This window comes from Thermomyces lanuginosus (genome assembly GCF_041956635.1).
Source record: "Thermomyces lanuginosus strain ATCC 200065 unplaced genomic scaffold VTN49scaffold_40, whole genome shotgun sequence".
NCBI classification, from domain to species: domain Eukaryota; kingdom Fungi; phylum Ascomycota; class Eurotiomycetes; order Eurotiales; family Trichocomaceae; genus Thermomyces; species Thermomyces lanuginosus.
Genome location: NW_027192374.1, coordinates 1,276,640 through 1,292,107, shown reverse-complemented (window position 1 = coordinate 1,292,107; position 15,468 = coordinate 1,276,640). Strand labels below are relative to the sequence as shown.

Below are 15,468 nucleotides of genomic sequence, written 5' to 3'. Positions count from 1 at the left end.
CCTCTCCTTTCTGTATTATGCGGTTATTCCTGTACACTTATTCTGGCATACAAATGTCAATTGTTTAGGTCTATTCCATCCAAGTACGTTTGCCTATCAATATCAAGTAGATACAAATCAATCGTAGTCTCGTCCTAGGGCTTGTTCTCACGGCCGCTTGCTGTTGTCCCGAGCGCAATCTGCAGTTATTCCGTAGCAACTAGCAAATGCCACCACATCATAAATCTGTTCTACCTTTTTGCACCGAGTTCTATCGCTAGATGCCCCGTCTTTGCCAGTGATTTTCTTCGGAGGATGGAAGAAGAAATCAATGGAGGATAACGACGTAATCACTTAGCCGGTTATCAGGTTTACGGTTAGTTGAACGCCGAGCAGCACAAATATATAACCTGCAAATGGTCCCGCTGGCTAGCAGGCCGAACTAAGTTACTGGTACGAAGAGGGAGGGGTAGGTTGGTACTTTTTCAACCTCGATCTGCAAAAGTCCAACTGCTCATCCTGATGACCATCGGAAAATCCTTTACTATGTAGAACCTTGGTGATCGACAGTAACTACGTGGAACTGTCCGTAGTGCTTTTGTGTTAGGTCGAATCAACGAGACCATCATGGCTTGACAAGAACCACTGATGATTCTCTCCTTAGGTAGGGCTATGCGAACATTTTTGATTGGAGGCACGAGCACCGGAGGGTCGATGATGTCTCTCGTCTACTGGTAGTAATCACTATGACTCGCCTAATAATCGTACGGAGTAGTTAAAGGATCATTGCGATAGTGCTGGGAAGACTGCACATGACGGTCAATGAGTGCATACAAGCGTACCGAGACATGGCGAAACGTGCCTTCTCACCTGAAGCCCAGGTCGAAATCCCAGAGCAGATTCAAAAAAAAAAGGGAATGGCATTCATGGTCACATCGGGATCGACCTTGGGCATTCCCACGTCGTCCTCTTCGATGTTCTCCGCTGTGGGTCTCGAGGATGCCATGAAGTTGACGATCAAGAGTTTCTGTGTGGAAGCAAAGTGCAAAGCCGCTGGGTTTAACGGCAGTCAATTGCTGGGACATGCCCGCATGAATATATGCTGTTTCGAGACAAGAATTGCACAAAACGTATGTCAGCAACTGTAACTGAGACGCTCCTAGTGGGGTGGCTTATGAGCCAGAAGGTGATCCTCGCGATGGCCAAGGACGACATCAATGCTCTTCCAACTCTTTTCAAGCCTTATGATTCCTCCACTGTCTTTGAGTCATGCACCATATGGCAGGTTGCACGAGCCACGTCGGCGGCAGTCGGTTCTTCGAATCAATAAGATTTGGTCGAGATGGAATTGAGTTTGTCGATGCTGCTTTCGGATACAATAACCCCTGCGAAGTCCTAATTCAGGAGGCTCTAAAGCAGTTTCCGGGACGCCGTCAGATGCGAATCTTGAGCTTTGGCACGAGCATTGGAGATGTGGTTAATATCGGAGATTTTTCGGCATTGATCATCAGTGCGTTGAGAAATATGGTCCTGTCCTCTAAACGAGTGGCTCACTGCAATTGTCGGGTTGGGAGGTCTTGGAAAGACACAGATTGCACTCGAGATTGCCTTTAGGGTCCGCAAAAAGCATCCTGACTGCTCTGTCTTCTGGGTTTCGGCCATAGACGCAGTTAGCCTCAGAAACGCATAAAGAAATATCGACCGGGTGCTCGCGATTGATGGAATCAATGACGACAAAGCAGACGTTGAAGAGTTTGTCAAGAGTACTTTAAGCCATGAAAGCTCGGGCAGCTGGCTCTTGATTATTGACAACGCCGGCAGCCCTGACCTCTTCAAGGACAGAACGGATCTCACTGGCCACCTTCCGTTCAGCCGACAAGACTCCCTGCTGTTCACGTCACGGAACCACGGGTATAAACTTATTAGAGCTTGATGTTTCAGCACATGTTTGGATGTCGAGGGCGTGAGCGAGACCGAGGGCTTCAGGTTCTTGGGAATGCATCTGGCAAAGGCCCAGATGAGCAATCGGGAGGACAGAGCAAAGCTTCTTGACGTTCTTGGTTACCTGCCTCTGGCCATCAGGCAAGCGTCGGCATACATGGCCAAGAAACAGATCACGACGACAAGGTATCTTGAGTATTGCCGGTCAAGTGACAAGTATATGGTCGATTTGCTGAGCGGGGACTTTGAGGAAAGCCATCGATATAAGAAGGCGCAGAATCCAATTGCAACGATGTGGCGAATCTCATTTCGTCAGATCGAAGAATGCGATCCTTTTGCTGCTGACCAGTTGAAATTCATGTGTTTTGAGCGAGCAGGCCGTTCCTTGACTTCTTCCTGCAGATGCTTGGACACTGGACGCAGAAGATGCCATTGAAGCTCTGAAGACGTACGCTTTCATCACCGAAAGAGAGGCATCGGAAAAATATGATTTTCACCGGCTGGTTCGACTTGCAATGCTGAACTGGCTAGACAAGCAAGGAGGACATGAAGAGCAGACAGACAAGGTGGTACGGCGCGTCGAGAGGGCATTTCCAGCTCCTCAACACGATAACAGAGGGGAACGGATGGCTCACCTTCCACATACACAGCACGTTCTTGAGCGTCAAACGACTGCGCAGGATGAAAAGATGAGCCTTCTTTTCAAAGAAGGGTTCAGCTTCTACCTTTTGGGCTAGTATCATGAAGCAACGAAAATGCATCGGCAGGTGCTACAGCGACGAGAGAATTCGTTCGGTCCGGATCATCCAGATACGCTCAGCAGCATCGACGACCTGGCCCTCATTTTTGATGCTCAAGGGCAGTACAAGGAGGCAGAGGTAATGTATCGACGGGCAGTGGAGGGACGAGAGCAAGTGCTCGGTCCTGGCCATCCAGACACCCTTCTTAGTATCAGTAACCTCACAATCACTTTTGATTGTCAAGGAGAATTCGAAGAGGCAGCGGAAATGTATCGAAGGGCGGTGGATAGACTGGAGAAGACGCCGGGACATAATCATCCAATTACCTCGGCCGACTCCACAACCTGGGTAATGTCTTTCGAGGCAGGGGCAGTAGGAAGAGGCAGAGGCGATGTATCGACGGGCACGTGGGGGGGAAGAAGAGAAGGTGCTATATCCTAGCCGTCAGGATACCCTTTTTCAGCACCAACTTCGCAATTGCTCTTGAGCGTCAACGGAAGTACGATGAGGCAAAGGTGAAGCATTGACAGGTATTTGAGGCTTGAGAAAAGAGCTAGACCCCGACCATTTTGGACATGCTCGTCAGCATCAGCAACGTGGGCGATGTCCTTCATAGTCAAAGACAGTATGAAGAGGCTGAAGGTATGCATAGACGGCAATTAAGGGGCTAGAGGTGTTAGGTCCCGCCCATCCAGAGGCCTTCCCTAGTATCAGCAACGTCGCAATCGCCCTTGATTGTCAAGGGCAACACGATAAGGCAGAGGACATGTGCCGAAGGGCCGTGGATAGACGGGAGAAGACGCTGGGACATGATCATCTAACATCCATCATCAGCGTCCACAACCTGGAAAACGTCCTTCGAAGGCAAGGACAGTACGAGGGGCAAAGGTGATGATAGATGGGTTCTTGAGGAGCGGGAGAAGATGCTGAGCTTTAATTCATCCAGACATCCTCATAAGCGTCCGCAACCTTGCAGTCACCCTTGAACATCAAGGACAGTACGGTAAGGCAGAAGAAATATACCGAAAGGGCAGTGGATGGACTGGAGAAGACGCTGGACCCAACCATCCAAGCACCATCATCTGCATCGACAATCTGGCTCTAATTCTTCAAAGAAGAAAGGAGACAGAGGAATTGAGAGAATTCGTCGACCGTAATTTAGAGTGTGTGGTTCTCGAACTAATTGAACAATGACCGAATTCACCAAACGCTCGCTGGTTGGGCTGCAATCTCCGGGCCATCAGTAGGGTTAACTCAGCGCTCTGCGCTCGGATATAAATCAATCATTTCGCTGCACTGACAGCCGAAGATTGGTTGACTGTCTTCAGGATCATTTGGACGAAATGCCGTGGATCTATGCTTGGGAGAAGGCAAGGTGGGCATGGGTTGAATGGATCGGCCTGTCGCTTGGAGATAACGCTTATGTAATCACGTGATATCAGAGATCTTTTGCGCGTCGAACGCCCAGGTTCGAGCTAGAGGTAAAAAGGACAAAAGGTTCAAACCTTCTGTAGCAGTTCAGACCGCAATGCAGACATGGCGTCGAGGGTTCGCGACGTGCATACGAAACCTTCATCAACGTTCCGTCGCGGGACAATGCTATTATTCAACGCGGACTCGTTGCGCGGAGCTCCTCAACCTTTCACGTGAAGAAGCCAGCCAGACAGTGGAAAACAAGAATGTTACCATCAAGGGCTTCATTCGCTCAGTCCGGAAACAAAAGCGGTTTGCGTTCGCTGAAATATCAGACGGGTCGACTGTGAAATCCTTGCAGGCAATCTTGACGCCCGAACAAGCTGCGGAGTGAGCCTTGGTTACCCCGTCTGTAACTTTGATGGTGGTTTCTAAGAGTTGGTACTAGTTTATCGACGGGCGCTGCAATTGAGATCTCCGGTGTTTGGAAGGCTTGTCCGCCTGGAAAAGAGCAGACCCATGAATTGCAGGCTACAGAGGTTAAGATCGTTGGCCAAGCTGATCCCGAGGTGCGGGCTGACCTATGATCTGCTGCTGGAAACGGGTGGACGGTCTTCGCTGATGGGACTTCTTGCTACAGACATACCCTATTCAAAAGAAGTACCATACGCCGGATTTCTTGAGGCAGATACCACATCTCCGACTTCGGACTCCGTTTCAGTCACTCCTGTCGCGATTCCGTTCTGAATGCATATACCAATGGGGCCAGACGTTTCGAGAGTACCCTCATGGTGGTGGATTTGTACAGGTGCAGCCGCCGCTGATTACGTCGTCTGACTGCGAGGGCGCCGGGGAAACGTTCACCGTTCTGCCGCAGTCATCACTGGGAGCATCAGGCCCGGAGACAGGAGAGCATTTCTTCCGAAGCCCCAAGTACCTGACCGTGTCGTCGCAGCTGCATCTTGAGGCGTACGCGGCGGAGCTTGGCAACGTGTGGACCCTGTCGCCGACGTTCCGAGCCGAGAAGAGCGATACTCCCCGCCACCTGAGCGAGTTCTACATGCTCGAGGCCGAGGTGAATTTCATGCATGATCTAGACTCGCTCATAGATCTGGTTGAGTTTCTGCTGCGCGACTTCACGCGCCGACTCTACGACACCCGCGTTGCCCAAGAGATATTCACGGCAAAACGAACGGGAGAGCCTGGCCAGAATGAAGATGGCGGTGAGAGCGCAGACCTGCAGCAGCGATGGAAAGCCATCATGGACGGATCGCGCTGGCCACGAATCACATACACCCGTGCAGTCGAGCTTCTTCAGGACGCGGTTGCCAACCACGGGGCATCCTTTATCTACCCGCCAACATGGAGCGAGGGCTTGCAGCTCGAGCACGAGAAATACCTGGTCGACCGCGTGTTTCCAGGACAGCCAGTGTTCGTGACGGACTACCCAAAACAAGTCAAGCCATTCTACATGTTACCGTCGGAAGCGGCGACGGCAAATAATACCTCGAGCTCATCGAGTCCAGGGGAAACGGTGGCATGCTTCGATCTCCTTCTGCCGGTCGTCAGCGAAGTGGTTGGCGGCTCGCTGCGTGAGCACCGGCTGCCGAATCTCATTCAGAGCATGCGCGAGTACGGCCTGATCAAGCAGACGACGTCATCGTCATCATCCCCGTACCCATATCTCCATTCAAACGAGGACCTGGGCCATCTACGTTGGTATGCTGACCTGCGGCGCTGGGGCAGCGCGCCGCATGGGGGGTTTGGGTTAGGGTTTGATCGGTTGCTCGGGTATCTCGCTGGCGTGTCGAGTGTGCGCGACGTGGTGCCGTTCCCGAGGTATTTTGGTCGGGCAGATTGCTAGAGTCTGTGTTAGAGACTCCTCTCTGTAAACATAGCTGTACCATAGATCCTGTACAATATGGAATGTCTCGATCACGAATCTCAACTCGCTTGCATGAAAATCAGAGTACAAGTAGGGTAAGAACCGAGGTTTAATCGTACATCCGTTAACTACCATGCAAGGGTAAATTTTCCGCGTGGAATAGTCTCCAATCCCAGCAAGGAACGGACCGATGCCGGGTTCCAGAACATTTGCCAATGCGTTTCCCCTTTCTCTCCCTGTCCGTGGTTACGAAATCCCTCTAATCAATCATTCACAGCACTCCTGTTCAGCCCTGTAGAGAAATTTGGATATCCTCAAAAAACCAGCCTCGGCTTCCATCCATTAACCCAAGAGAGTTACTACCCCCCCCCATTCCATCGGGCAACACCATCGTCTCATCCAAATTCTGATACAATATATTAGTTATCGACCCCAATATTTCATATAGTTTATCGCTCCGTATATTCCAACCAAGGAAATCTGCGTTGCATGCAATCTGATGATCTTGATTGAGCCAAGCCTAGGCTAATAGGCATAAACAAGGCTTGGCTTTCAAAGGTTAATCCATAATTCACTCTAATCACGTGAATGTACTTCGTATTGATACAGACTGGTCGGCGTAATGGGGCTGTAACCTCAGTATTCGTGCTACCCAGGGACGGCCCACTGCTGACGAACCCCCCTACGCGTACTCGTAAGGTGCATCCATAAATAAAGCACTTCTGGAGGAAAAGCACGGAGCACATCCCTGAGGCTGTGAAGTTCCGTTGGTTTAGATGAAAATATGGCAACTCCAATTTGTGTTCTGGCGTAGCCACAGCACTGTACGGAGTAGTTGTTTCTTTTGATAGATTATTTTTTTTTTTGGGGGGGGGGCTTTACGGAAATACGCCATAACTAACTACCTCGTAAGGAACGCATTTTGACTGGTTAATTGAGGTATGCAGCAAATCAATACATACGGGTTCTTAACTTTATATCGCAGTCTGATTGCAGGGATTTGATTCGAGCACAGCAATAATTGCACGGCACATCACACTAGGGTTAACGGAATCACCCTTCTTAGTTTCTTTTTTGGGTATTTGGCCTTGGCTTAGGGCTTCGCTTCAGTTGATCCGGTCTGCCGCCGATCGAAGGGGATTGGATATTGATCCGCAGGTTTTTTGCCAACTTTCACGATCACCATTAGGTTTTTTCCTAATTCCTTGCATCTCCCTTCCAGTTGGAGTCCCCATCAACCAATGTAATAATATTGTTATATTATCATCCCAAGCGATGTGATATCTGTACTGGATTGCAGTGGCAATATGGAGCAATATGGGGGGATTACTGTAGATGGTTGCCACTCGATCATCGATCAATATAAATAAGTGTCAGGACTTTGTATGTACCTAACCGTCACGGAATTGTATTTTCTGCCGTACTCCTCCACTTGCACGTGAAAATACGGGTTTGTACTGATTCCCGACTACCAAGTTGGGAATACACTGCCATATCCAGTAATTAGTCCCTTTAATTCTCAACTGCTGCAGGGCTGGTTCACAGCTCGTGCCGATAAAGTGCCGGACTAGGGATCCGATTGGGGGCAGTCAAGAACTTGAGAGTGAAGACTTCAGCTGAAATGTTGAGTACATAAGCTTAATCATTAATGTTCGCCATTGTTCCTGGCCCTGGTAGATTGAGAATTTGAAATACAAAGTCAATGAATCATCACTACGGAGAGCCTCGTATTCACCATTCATGATGGTGATTTCTCGCATTGTTGTTGGCTGCGTATAATAGGGTTGATTGTATACATCACTGACTCTGTCCAGGAACTTTGCACTTGGCTCACGTCCACATTCAAGGACATTGCTCTGCAAGTAACTAGGTTCAGCACCGGGATATTAGTAATGACCACGACGATACTCAACAGAGTGACCAAAGTCCGAGTCTCCGAAAAGCCAATGTAAGCGAGACAAGGTGGCCTGAAACATACGTCACATTCCGCATCCTACGAGTATGGAGCTTTGTTGGGGAGTGAACAGTTGCACATGAATGAGGTACCTCCACATCCAGTAATTTCTTGTTGCTTTGCGTACTAGATTACGTACTTGACCACCATCGTCATGCAGCAAACAAAAAGGACCAATTTGTTGGCCTTGCCAACCTGTCATAAATCATGATTCATGATATTAAAGGAGATCATCAAAAAGACGATCCTCCATGTGCTGTAAAGTCGCAGACATCAATATTCGGCGATTCTTCTAGAAGGCCTTAGTTCAGGTGCTTGCTCCGCTGTTTATATACATTCTCCATGCTAATTGGTTATGAATGATTATTACCCTGGGGGCGAGAGAATCAATCGAACCTTCTGGTCTGCAACCATGCCTGTACGAGTAGTAGGAGGGCCCTGGAGGGAGAGGAAGGCGTCGGCCCTACGGACGGAGCGATAAGCTTCTTCCAGGGTTCCGAGATCTGGGGATGGACTGACCAGGATGTAGACCTGTTCGCACACACGAGTTCTCAGTACCGTAACGGGTGGCGAGCTTTTCCAAATATCACTGAAGCCGTGCCTGCGTACTCAGTAGTTGACCAGCTCCCGATGGGATTGAAACAGATCGATCTGATAATTACAGGTGATTTCGGATACTCTCCGGCAGTGGCGTGGGCCTACTGGTGTTCAGGCCGTAGATGATGCGATGTTGTGATGTCTGAACGAATCAATGGCTCATCAAGTGGTTTACTCTTCGGCGCAGATCATGAGATGCGTTCGGTTGATGATCGAAGTTTCGATGAGGATGACGACTTGGATCTGATATGGAAGCATCGAGAACGACAAGAAACATCGACCCTGACGATCCTTTGATTGCTACAGTCACACTCCATGTCGGTGTCACTGTGTCAATTCTCGAGTTTGAGGCTCGTATACGAGTACTTGCTCCGTGTTTGTTGCCCAGCAAACAACCAAACAGAACAACTCCGTATTACTTACCTCGCTGACAGAGCCGTCCGGCGGTCGGGCCGGAGAATTTCTGCAAAAAAAATTAGGGTTGCGCCCGCATCCGAGAAGGGTAAAAGGCCTGACTCGTCCAGGTCTCTGTAATAAACAGCCAGGACCTTCCCCGATCAGCATAGTGTGTGGAGAAAATTACCACGTTACGTATCACTGGTGTATCTGCCCGCGAGTTCGCGATCCAAGTTTAAATTTAGGTTCACCAGTCATACTGGTGAATGAGGATGCCCAAGGCCGCCCCCCCTCGTACTTCGTACATTTCAAATTCCAAATTCCAACACCGGGGGGGCCACAGGGTCCAACACTCCCACCCTCATACGGAGTACAACGGATTTGACTTCAAACCGCGAACTGAGAGGACTCCGTACAAATACGGACCATTCAGCCACTCATTCAATGCATGTAAATAACGTCTAAACTAACCAAGCCTCGGTTAACAGTTTAGTCCCAACTAGCCTAACGGTCCTTGATCGAAGGAGACCGGACGCAGCTTCGCCTCCAGCCACAGTTTGCCTCTCGGTTACCAAGATCAGGAAAGGTGACTCGTAAGATCGAAGTTTTGAGTTTATGGCAGCTCACACGTGGCGCAGTCCGCGACTGGGCCGGACTGGGACTGGTCTTTCTCCGCAATGGAGCTCACTTAATACATCAGTTAATAACAATTACAATATATGCGTCTTTCCATGTTCCAAGATTCATGACATTCCCCCGGTCCCCCCGTAAAGCAAATGGTAATGTGCTCAGTACGAGTAATCCAAAAGGGGTTTGCACTCGGCACTCGGAGACCAGGAAATCAATATCGAGTCTGTGTCGACATTCGTCCGTTCTGTAACCCTAATAAATGGTAAAATAATTAACTGCTTGAGGACAAACCGCCGATTAGAGTAACAAGCTTATTTTAGGGCGACTCAACTTCCCTGTCTCCTCAGATCGCCCATGAAAAATGCTATGACCCTCTCTGTATCTGTATGGCACCCAAAACTCCACTACGGCCGCTACGATGATCGTCACGTTATTTATTAATAAAACTTTACCACACGAGGATCAAACGGTAGATGACATCGGTAGGGCGTCGTTTGAGTCGGAGGGAGATAAAAACCTGATATATATCCCATATGGGGTAATGAATCAAAATAGTTCGTTCAAAGGACAGCAGGATAAGGCGCGTTCGGAGTAGGCATTGTGTACTCCGTATCAATGTCACGACCGGAATTCGGAACGACACAACGTCATCGAAACGCACAAAATGGTAGCCTGGGAGGACTCGTTCAGCCGCCATTAATTAACCTGAGATTCCCAGTCGATCCCTTGGCCTGAAAATTGACTAGTACAATCGGCGAGGCAAGAACCGCCCGCCGCGGTAGTATTCTGCTCGTCGCACAGAGTAAGGTTTTGAGACTTTTGAGTTTTCCTGGGCAAGCGTCGCAAGAGGCAAAAAAAAAAAAAAAGGGTGTCGGATCAGCCTGGTCGGGCCGCCGGAATGCAGATGCAGGGCATGATCTACAGGGTACAGGTCACAGAAGGCAGCTATACCAGCAGCCACCAAGCTTCTCCGTTCGCTTGCTGTCGTTCTTCCCTGGGCTGAACTACGAGTAAAAACTAGGCTCCGTGCGGATTAAGCTGTGTTGTCATGACGTTCCATAGGCAAAACTATACAGCCCTATGATGGAGTGTCTCATAATTAAACTGAATCAAGGATCCTTTTCTTTCCATCGGGTTCCAAGGCCGGAACTCTGAACCGGCATGCCATATTGCTCCTGCCGCACGAAGCTCCTGCAAGATTCACCTCTTGTCATTACTATCGATTCGATCGTCGAGAACATGTTTCCGAGAATGATGACCTTGGTGTTGCCATTCCATTCCTCAGCGTCGTCGTCTGCGCGAATCATGTAATTTCCCGATCTTGGTCATTGAATTGCGGCCGGTTGGTGTTGATTAAAGTTCTGTGCAACCTTTAAACTTGTTCACAGATGACAGGCTCAAAGCTTGATCCTTCATCAATGAAGGCTCTTGAGCTCAAATCTTGTCCAGTACTCTAACTAGGTTAATAAATAAACAACCCCCCAAAGCTCGCATGACTCCTCAGCTCCGGTGCCGAGGATTAACCGCCAGATGGCGTGTAACCAAGTCGTCGCTTCGCAGCCAGCAATCAGAACGCAAAGCACCCTCCCTCGATCCATGGATACGAGAGGGAGGAGAATTTCCAGCAATTCGGCTCGAGGGTCAACCGTGAAGGGCGCCTCAGCTCCGCCAAGCGTCTCCTCCCATCCACCGCCGACTGATGGCCAATGGATTTCCCAAATGGTCAGTAAGTCAGCCGAGCGGCCCACCAAAAACAGTATTCACTGATTCCGTCCTGATTGGCTCTGCACCCAAAGAAGGTTGTGGTCCTTGTGGGTAAGGGTCGAGTAAGGTTTGAGTAAAGTAGTGGACCCCCAACTCTCCTGGTTCTTGGCTTTCCCGGACCTTCCGTGCCAGTGAATGGCCTGAAAACCTTACCTAAGCGATGTCCACACTTGCCCTCTGTGGATCTGCCTAGCCTAGACTTGTCTGCAGAGCCTGTGGCCATTGTCCCACTGGCTTTGCGGTATGATTTTTTTTTCTCTTCTCAATCCAAAACGATTTATCAAAAACAGACACTTGGACCTCGTGTCGGAATTAAGCTTAAGCTTCCCTAGTCACGCGCTAACCCTCTCGGGCCTGCTCTCGCATCTCCCGCGTGTCTTGCCGAGTCATGGACCACCATTTTCCATGATGCTGCTGAGAGGCCCGGGGGGGAAAGCACTGACGCTCCGAGCACTGCAAGCGGCAACGGGCATGCTCCTCTGTCATCGAAGGTTTGGATGGCCCTTGGAGTCCAGACGTGCCGGTGTAAAGTCTAACCTTGATTAACCTTGTTTTCTCTCCCTCTGTTATTATTGTTTAATATCCATCTACAGTAACTTTATGCAGCAAGCTTCACCAGCGAACTAGCCCGACGGATGGCCATCACGCAGCTGGAAGAGTCGTCATCGCACATGGGTGCGTTCTCGGACGAGAAATCGGGTTGGTGCCATCCCGACGGCCGTTTGTCAGCCGTTTGTCAGCACTTGCAGCCGCCGGTGTCTTGCCGAGTGTTCGGATCGAATGCTCGTAAATTCGTAAACTTCAGGAATAGTGAACTAAAGAAAGAGTGATGCATCTTGCACATGACTCATGTTCGCGCGGAACGGCCAGGCCCGCGGAGTGCTGAGATTATGTCAGACATTCCTTCCCTGACAGCTGGGTGGACCCGTGGAGCCCGGCGTCTGAGCTTAACGAAATCACTGGAAACGCCGTGGTGAATTGCACGCGGTCCAAAAAAGTCAAGCAGAAACCTCAGAACTCAAACGAGAAGCGGAGTCTCTGCTGCTGCTGCTGCTGGACCGTCTGGGAACTGACTCTCTGTTTTCGTCGGTAATTTTTCCTCGTTACGGAGCGTCGTATGGTCCCGCTCGGCCTGAAGCCAAGACCCTAGCGCGGCGCCATGGCCCAAGCCCAGCCAATCGTCCCGCTAAGCTTATTCTGCAATGGGTTAGTCGCAGCTTGGCAAGTTGGCAGTTCCCGATCCAGCCGCCCCACCCAGATCTCTCACTTTATTCTTAATTTCTCCAAATATTGCACACCGCCCGCGCTGATTGGCCACCCCCCTTCTATTCATATCCCGAAGGCCGAATGGAACCTCTCTTGGGCCTTCTTGCTTGGGCAATCTCTCTCCTCCCTCTGGTCTGCGTTTCCGTAATATTACCGACTATCCGCAGCGGGCTTGAGCGCAGTCGGATTCTTGGCTGGGCTCGGTGACGTATCGTCCGTAATCGTATCGACCAGCCCACACCCCAGTTTCTGCTTCGACCCACCGGGATTCAATGGCGCCGATCTGGCACTGGCACTGGGGACCATCAATCTACTCCAAGGATCGCATCAACGCTCTCGTTTTCTGAACTCGTCGGAGCGTTTCTCCTCTCTTTCCTCCACCACCTCTGGCCATTGTTGCGTTTTTCCTTGTCCATGACTTTCTGCTGCCGTGACCACAGCAATCGGCCCGCGTGGAGCAGCGTCGTCCCATCTCATCTCATTCTCGGCTAAGAAAAGCAGCAACACAGCCGGTTCGTAGAGCAGTTCGTCTGCCGCATTCTCATGTCAGGGACGTCGATGGTGCCTGCACCCCGTCCCAGCCTGCCGTCAGGATATCCCAACTCCAGTCCTCGGCGGTACCATCACCACTATTCCCGGACGGACTTTGATCGGGACACCGAGAACCCGTCCCGGATGGAGACCTACTACGGCCACGTCCGCACGCCGCTGGACGCCATCATTCTGTTTGAGGCCTGTCGGTTAGGCCTGCTGCCCCGCGTGCAGCGGCGGTTGTCCGAGAAGGAGCGGCAGGCCATCCGCTCGGGCTCGGTGTTTGTCTGGGATGAACGGGAAGCGGGCATGCGACGATGGACCGATGGCAAATCATGGAGTGCCAGTCGGGTGTCGGGCAGCTTCTTGACCTACCGAGAGATGGAGGGGAAACGGGGCGGTCTCTCGTCGAGGAACGGCAAGTCTCCAGATAGCAAGGGCAGCGACGAGGACCGGGAAGGACAGGATGACGGCCTGGATGGGTACCGATACAAGCCCGATGGCCTGATGAAGCAGTCATTCAGCATCACCACATCCACCGGACAACATCTGCATCTGATCAGTTACTACTCGCGATCACACCCGGCCACGTCGAATCTTCAGCAGCCGTCCACGGACCCAGCCTTGCGACATATTCAGCCCCAGAAGGGACTCTATCCAGAATCGACCATCAATGACCAGCAAAGCATGCCTCCCGTCACCCGCGGCCCCATGGCCAGCGCCGCGTACCACTTGCCTCCGCATGTGGCCCCGTTCCCGCCAAATGGCGTCACACATCCGTCGTCCTACCCGACCGTGTACGGCTGGACGCTGACGCCGTTGACCACGCCGCCGGCGGTCACCATCCCCTACCCAGGGCCGGGCTACGCTCAAATCTATCCAAGTCCCTATGGACCGCCCCCGTCGCTGCCAGTACCACCACCAGCCCATCATCATGCTCTCCCGGCTCCCCCGCCGGTCAACACCTCGGCGGCCGCAATCGCAGCGAGTCAAGTCGAATCGCGGCGACCCAGTATGGCGAGCCTGACCCCCGACAGTCAATCGCAAAGCTCGCCCCAGCGCAGCAATTCGTCGCCGACGGACTCTCGGCCATCCTTGACGCCTCACACGCCGCGCATGTCGCAATTACCGCCCCCAACAACGGCGCAAGATGCGCCGAGCAGCACCACCAGCACGACGGTGCCAAGCATCGGCTCCCTCGTCAACGGGTCGTCCCAGCAAACGACCTCGCCAGTGAGCGCTAGTCCAAATGGGGTGCCCCCCGCAAAGGGACCCAGGGACATTCCCAGCGAGAAGTTACCCATTGGCGGTGAAGATGTTCGAGCTTTGCAGAAACTGAACTCGGTGTTTACCGCATAAAGAGGGGTTCATTTTTCTTCGTTTTATTTTGCTACATATTGCGTTATTTGTGACGTGTGCAGGTTGTTAATTTGTTTGGGGTTCGGGATGGTTCGGGTAAACGGGTGGCGTTCCGGGGATGGGTGATCTATGATTTGATTTGGGGCAGGGACCAGGAAGCATTCTGGTGTTTTGTTACATAGCTAGAATTATCTGTATCGATATTTTGTTTCTATGGAGGTCTAAATAGCTCATGATACAGGACCTCGGGGGGTTCATTCAATGTTGACTTTTGTTGAATCCACATCAAATTCGTTCTATCATCTTTTTTTTTTTTTTTTTCCCTCTTTTGTGTGCATCATTCATTCATTAAACAGGTGACCGTGGCCGTATCGGAGTATTAGCATTCCGAGTGGAGGCACCCGAAGAAGCCTCCTCGTCGTCCTGAGGGAGCGATTCAATGAGTGTTTTCGTCCTCGGACCGGTATAGTGCCTATTACCACTTGTCAGCTTGATCGAGAAGACGGAAATTGGAAACCATACTTTCTCGCCGAAATCCACCACCACGTTAATGAAAACACGGCAATAAACGCCGCCACGCAAATTGCATAATTCATATTCGCGGGCGTAATCGGTCTCGTGGGCGGGAAGAACAGTACGGTGCTGATAAACACGACCCAAGTCACGGAGATGAAGTTGATGGGGCCCCGCCAACGACCCAGACTGAAGGGCCCCTCGATAAAAGGGACGCGGTGCTTGTACAGTTGATGCGCGACAATGACCGCGATGTACGAGACGTCCAGCGCCGGGGCGGTCACGCTGAAGATGGCGGTGACGGTCTCGGTGGAGCCGATGGCAATGAGGACGAGGCAGACGCTGAAAAAGACGACGAACCAGACGGCGTTGACGGGGGTGTGGGTGTAGGAGTTGATTCTGGCGAGATATCTTTTCCCATTTGTTAGTACCTAGTGGGTGGGTGTTTTCTGGGAAGGGGGAAAAGGGGGGGGGGGGGGGGGGGAGGGGAGGTACGTTTG

General features: G+C 51.2%; 5 protein-coding genes across 5 annotated transcripts in view; 4 read left to right on the top strand and 1 right to left on the bottom strand.

Moving 5' to 3' along the window:
• Positions 1–896: 896 nt before the first annotated feature.
• Positions 897–1,309, top strand: VTN49DRAFT_6481 (uncharacterized protein; the record flags this gene model as incomplete). The annotated part of the gene is made up of 2 exons (XM_069414645.1): positions 897–1,109; positions 1,163–1,309. The coding sequence occupies 2 exons, from the start codon at positions 897–899 to the stop codon at positions 1,307–1,309; spliced, it is 360 nt and encodes a 119-aa protein (XP_069265870.1).
• A 666-nt stretch (positions 1,310–1,975) lies between these two features.
• On the top strand, positions 1,976–2,657 carry VTN49DRAFT_6480 (uncharacterized protein; the record flags this gene model as incomplete). The annotated part of the gene is made up of 2 exons (XM_069414644.1): positions 1,976–2,231; positions 2,323–2,657. 2 exons carry the CDS (start codon positions 1,976–1,978, stop codon positions 2,655–2,657), a joined length of 591 nt encoding a protein of 196 aa, XP_069265869.1.
• A 1,531-nt stretch (positions 2,658–4,188) lies between these two features.
• Positions 4,189–5,937, top strand: VTN49DRAFT_6479 (uncharacterized protein; the record flags this gene model as incomplete). The annotated part of the gene is made up of 3 exons (XM_069414642.1): positions 4,189–4,463; positions 4,522–4,642; positions 4,714–5,937. 3 exons carry the CDS (start codon positions 4,189–4,191, stop codon positions 5,935–5,937), a joined length of 1,620 nt encoding a protein of 539 aa, XP_069265868.1.
• A 7,171-nt stretch (positions 5,938–13,108) lies between these two features.
• Positions 13,109–14,455, top strand: VTN49DRAFT_6478 (uncharacterized protein; the record flags this gene model as incomplete). The annotated part of the gene is made up of 1 exon (XM_069414641.1): positions 13,109–14,455. One exon carries the CDS (start codon positions 13,109–13,111, stop codon positions 14,453–14,455), a length of 1,347 nt encoding a protein of 448 aa, XP_069265867.1.
• A 348-nt stretch (positions 14,456–14,803) lies between these two features.
• The window catches only part of VTN49DRAFT_6477 (uncharacterized protein), a gene marked incomplete at both ends in the record, with an annotated part of 2,607 nt that continues 1,942 nt past the window's right edge, over positions 14,804–15,468 (bottom strand). The window contains 2 exons of the mRNA XM_069414640.1: positions 14,804–14,927; positions 14,978–15,379. Coding sequence (XP_069265866.1) covers positions 14,804–14,927; positions 14,978–15,379 — 526 coding nt within the window. The remainder of the gene's footprint in view (positions 14,928–14,977; positions 15,380–15,468) is intronic.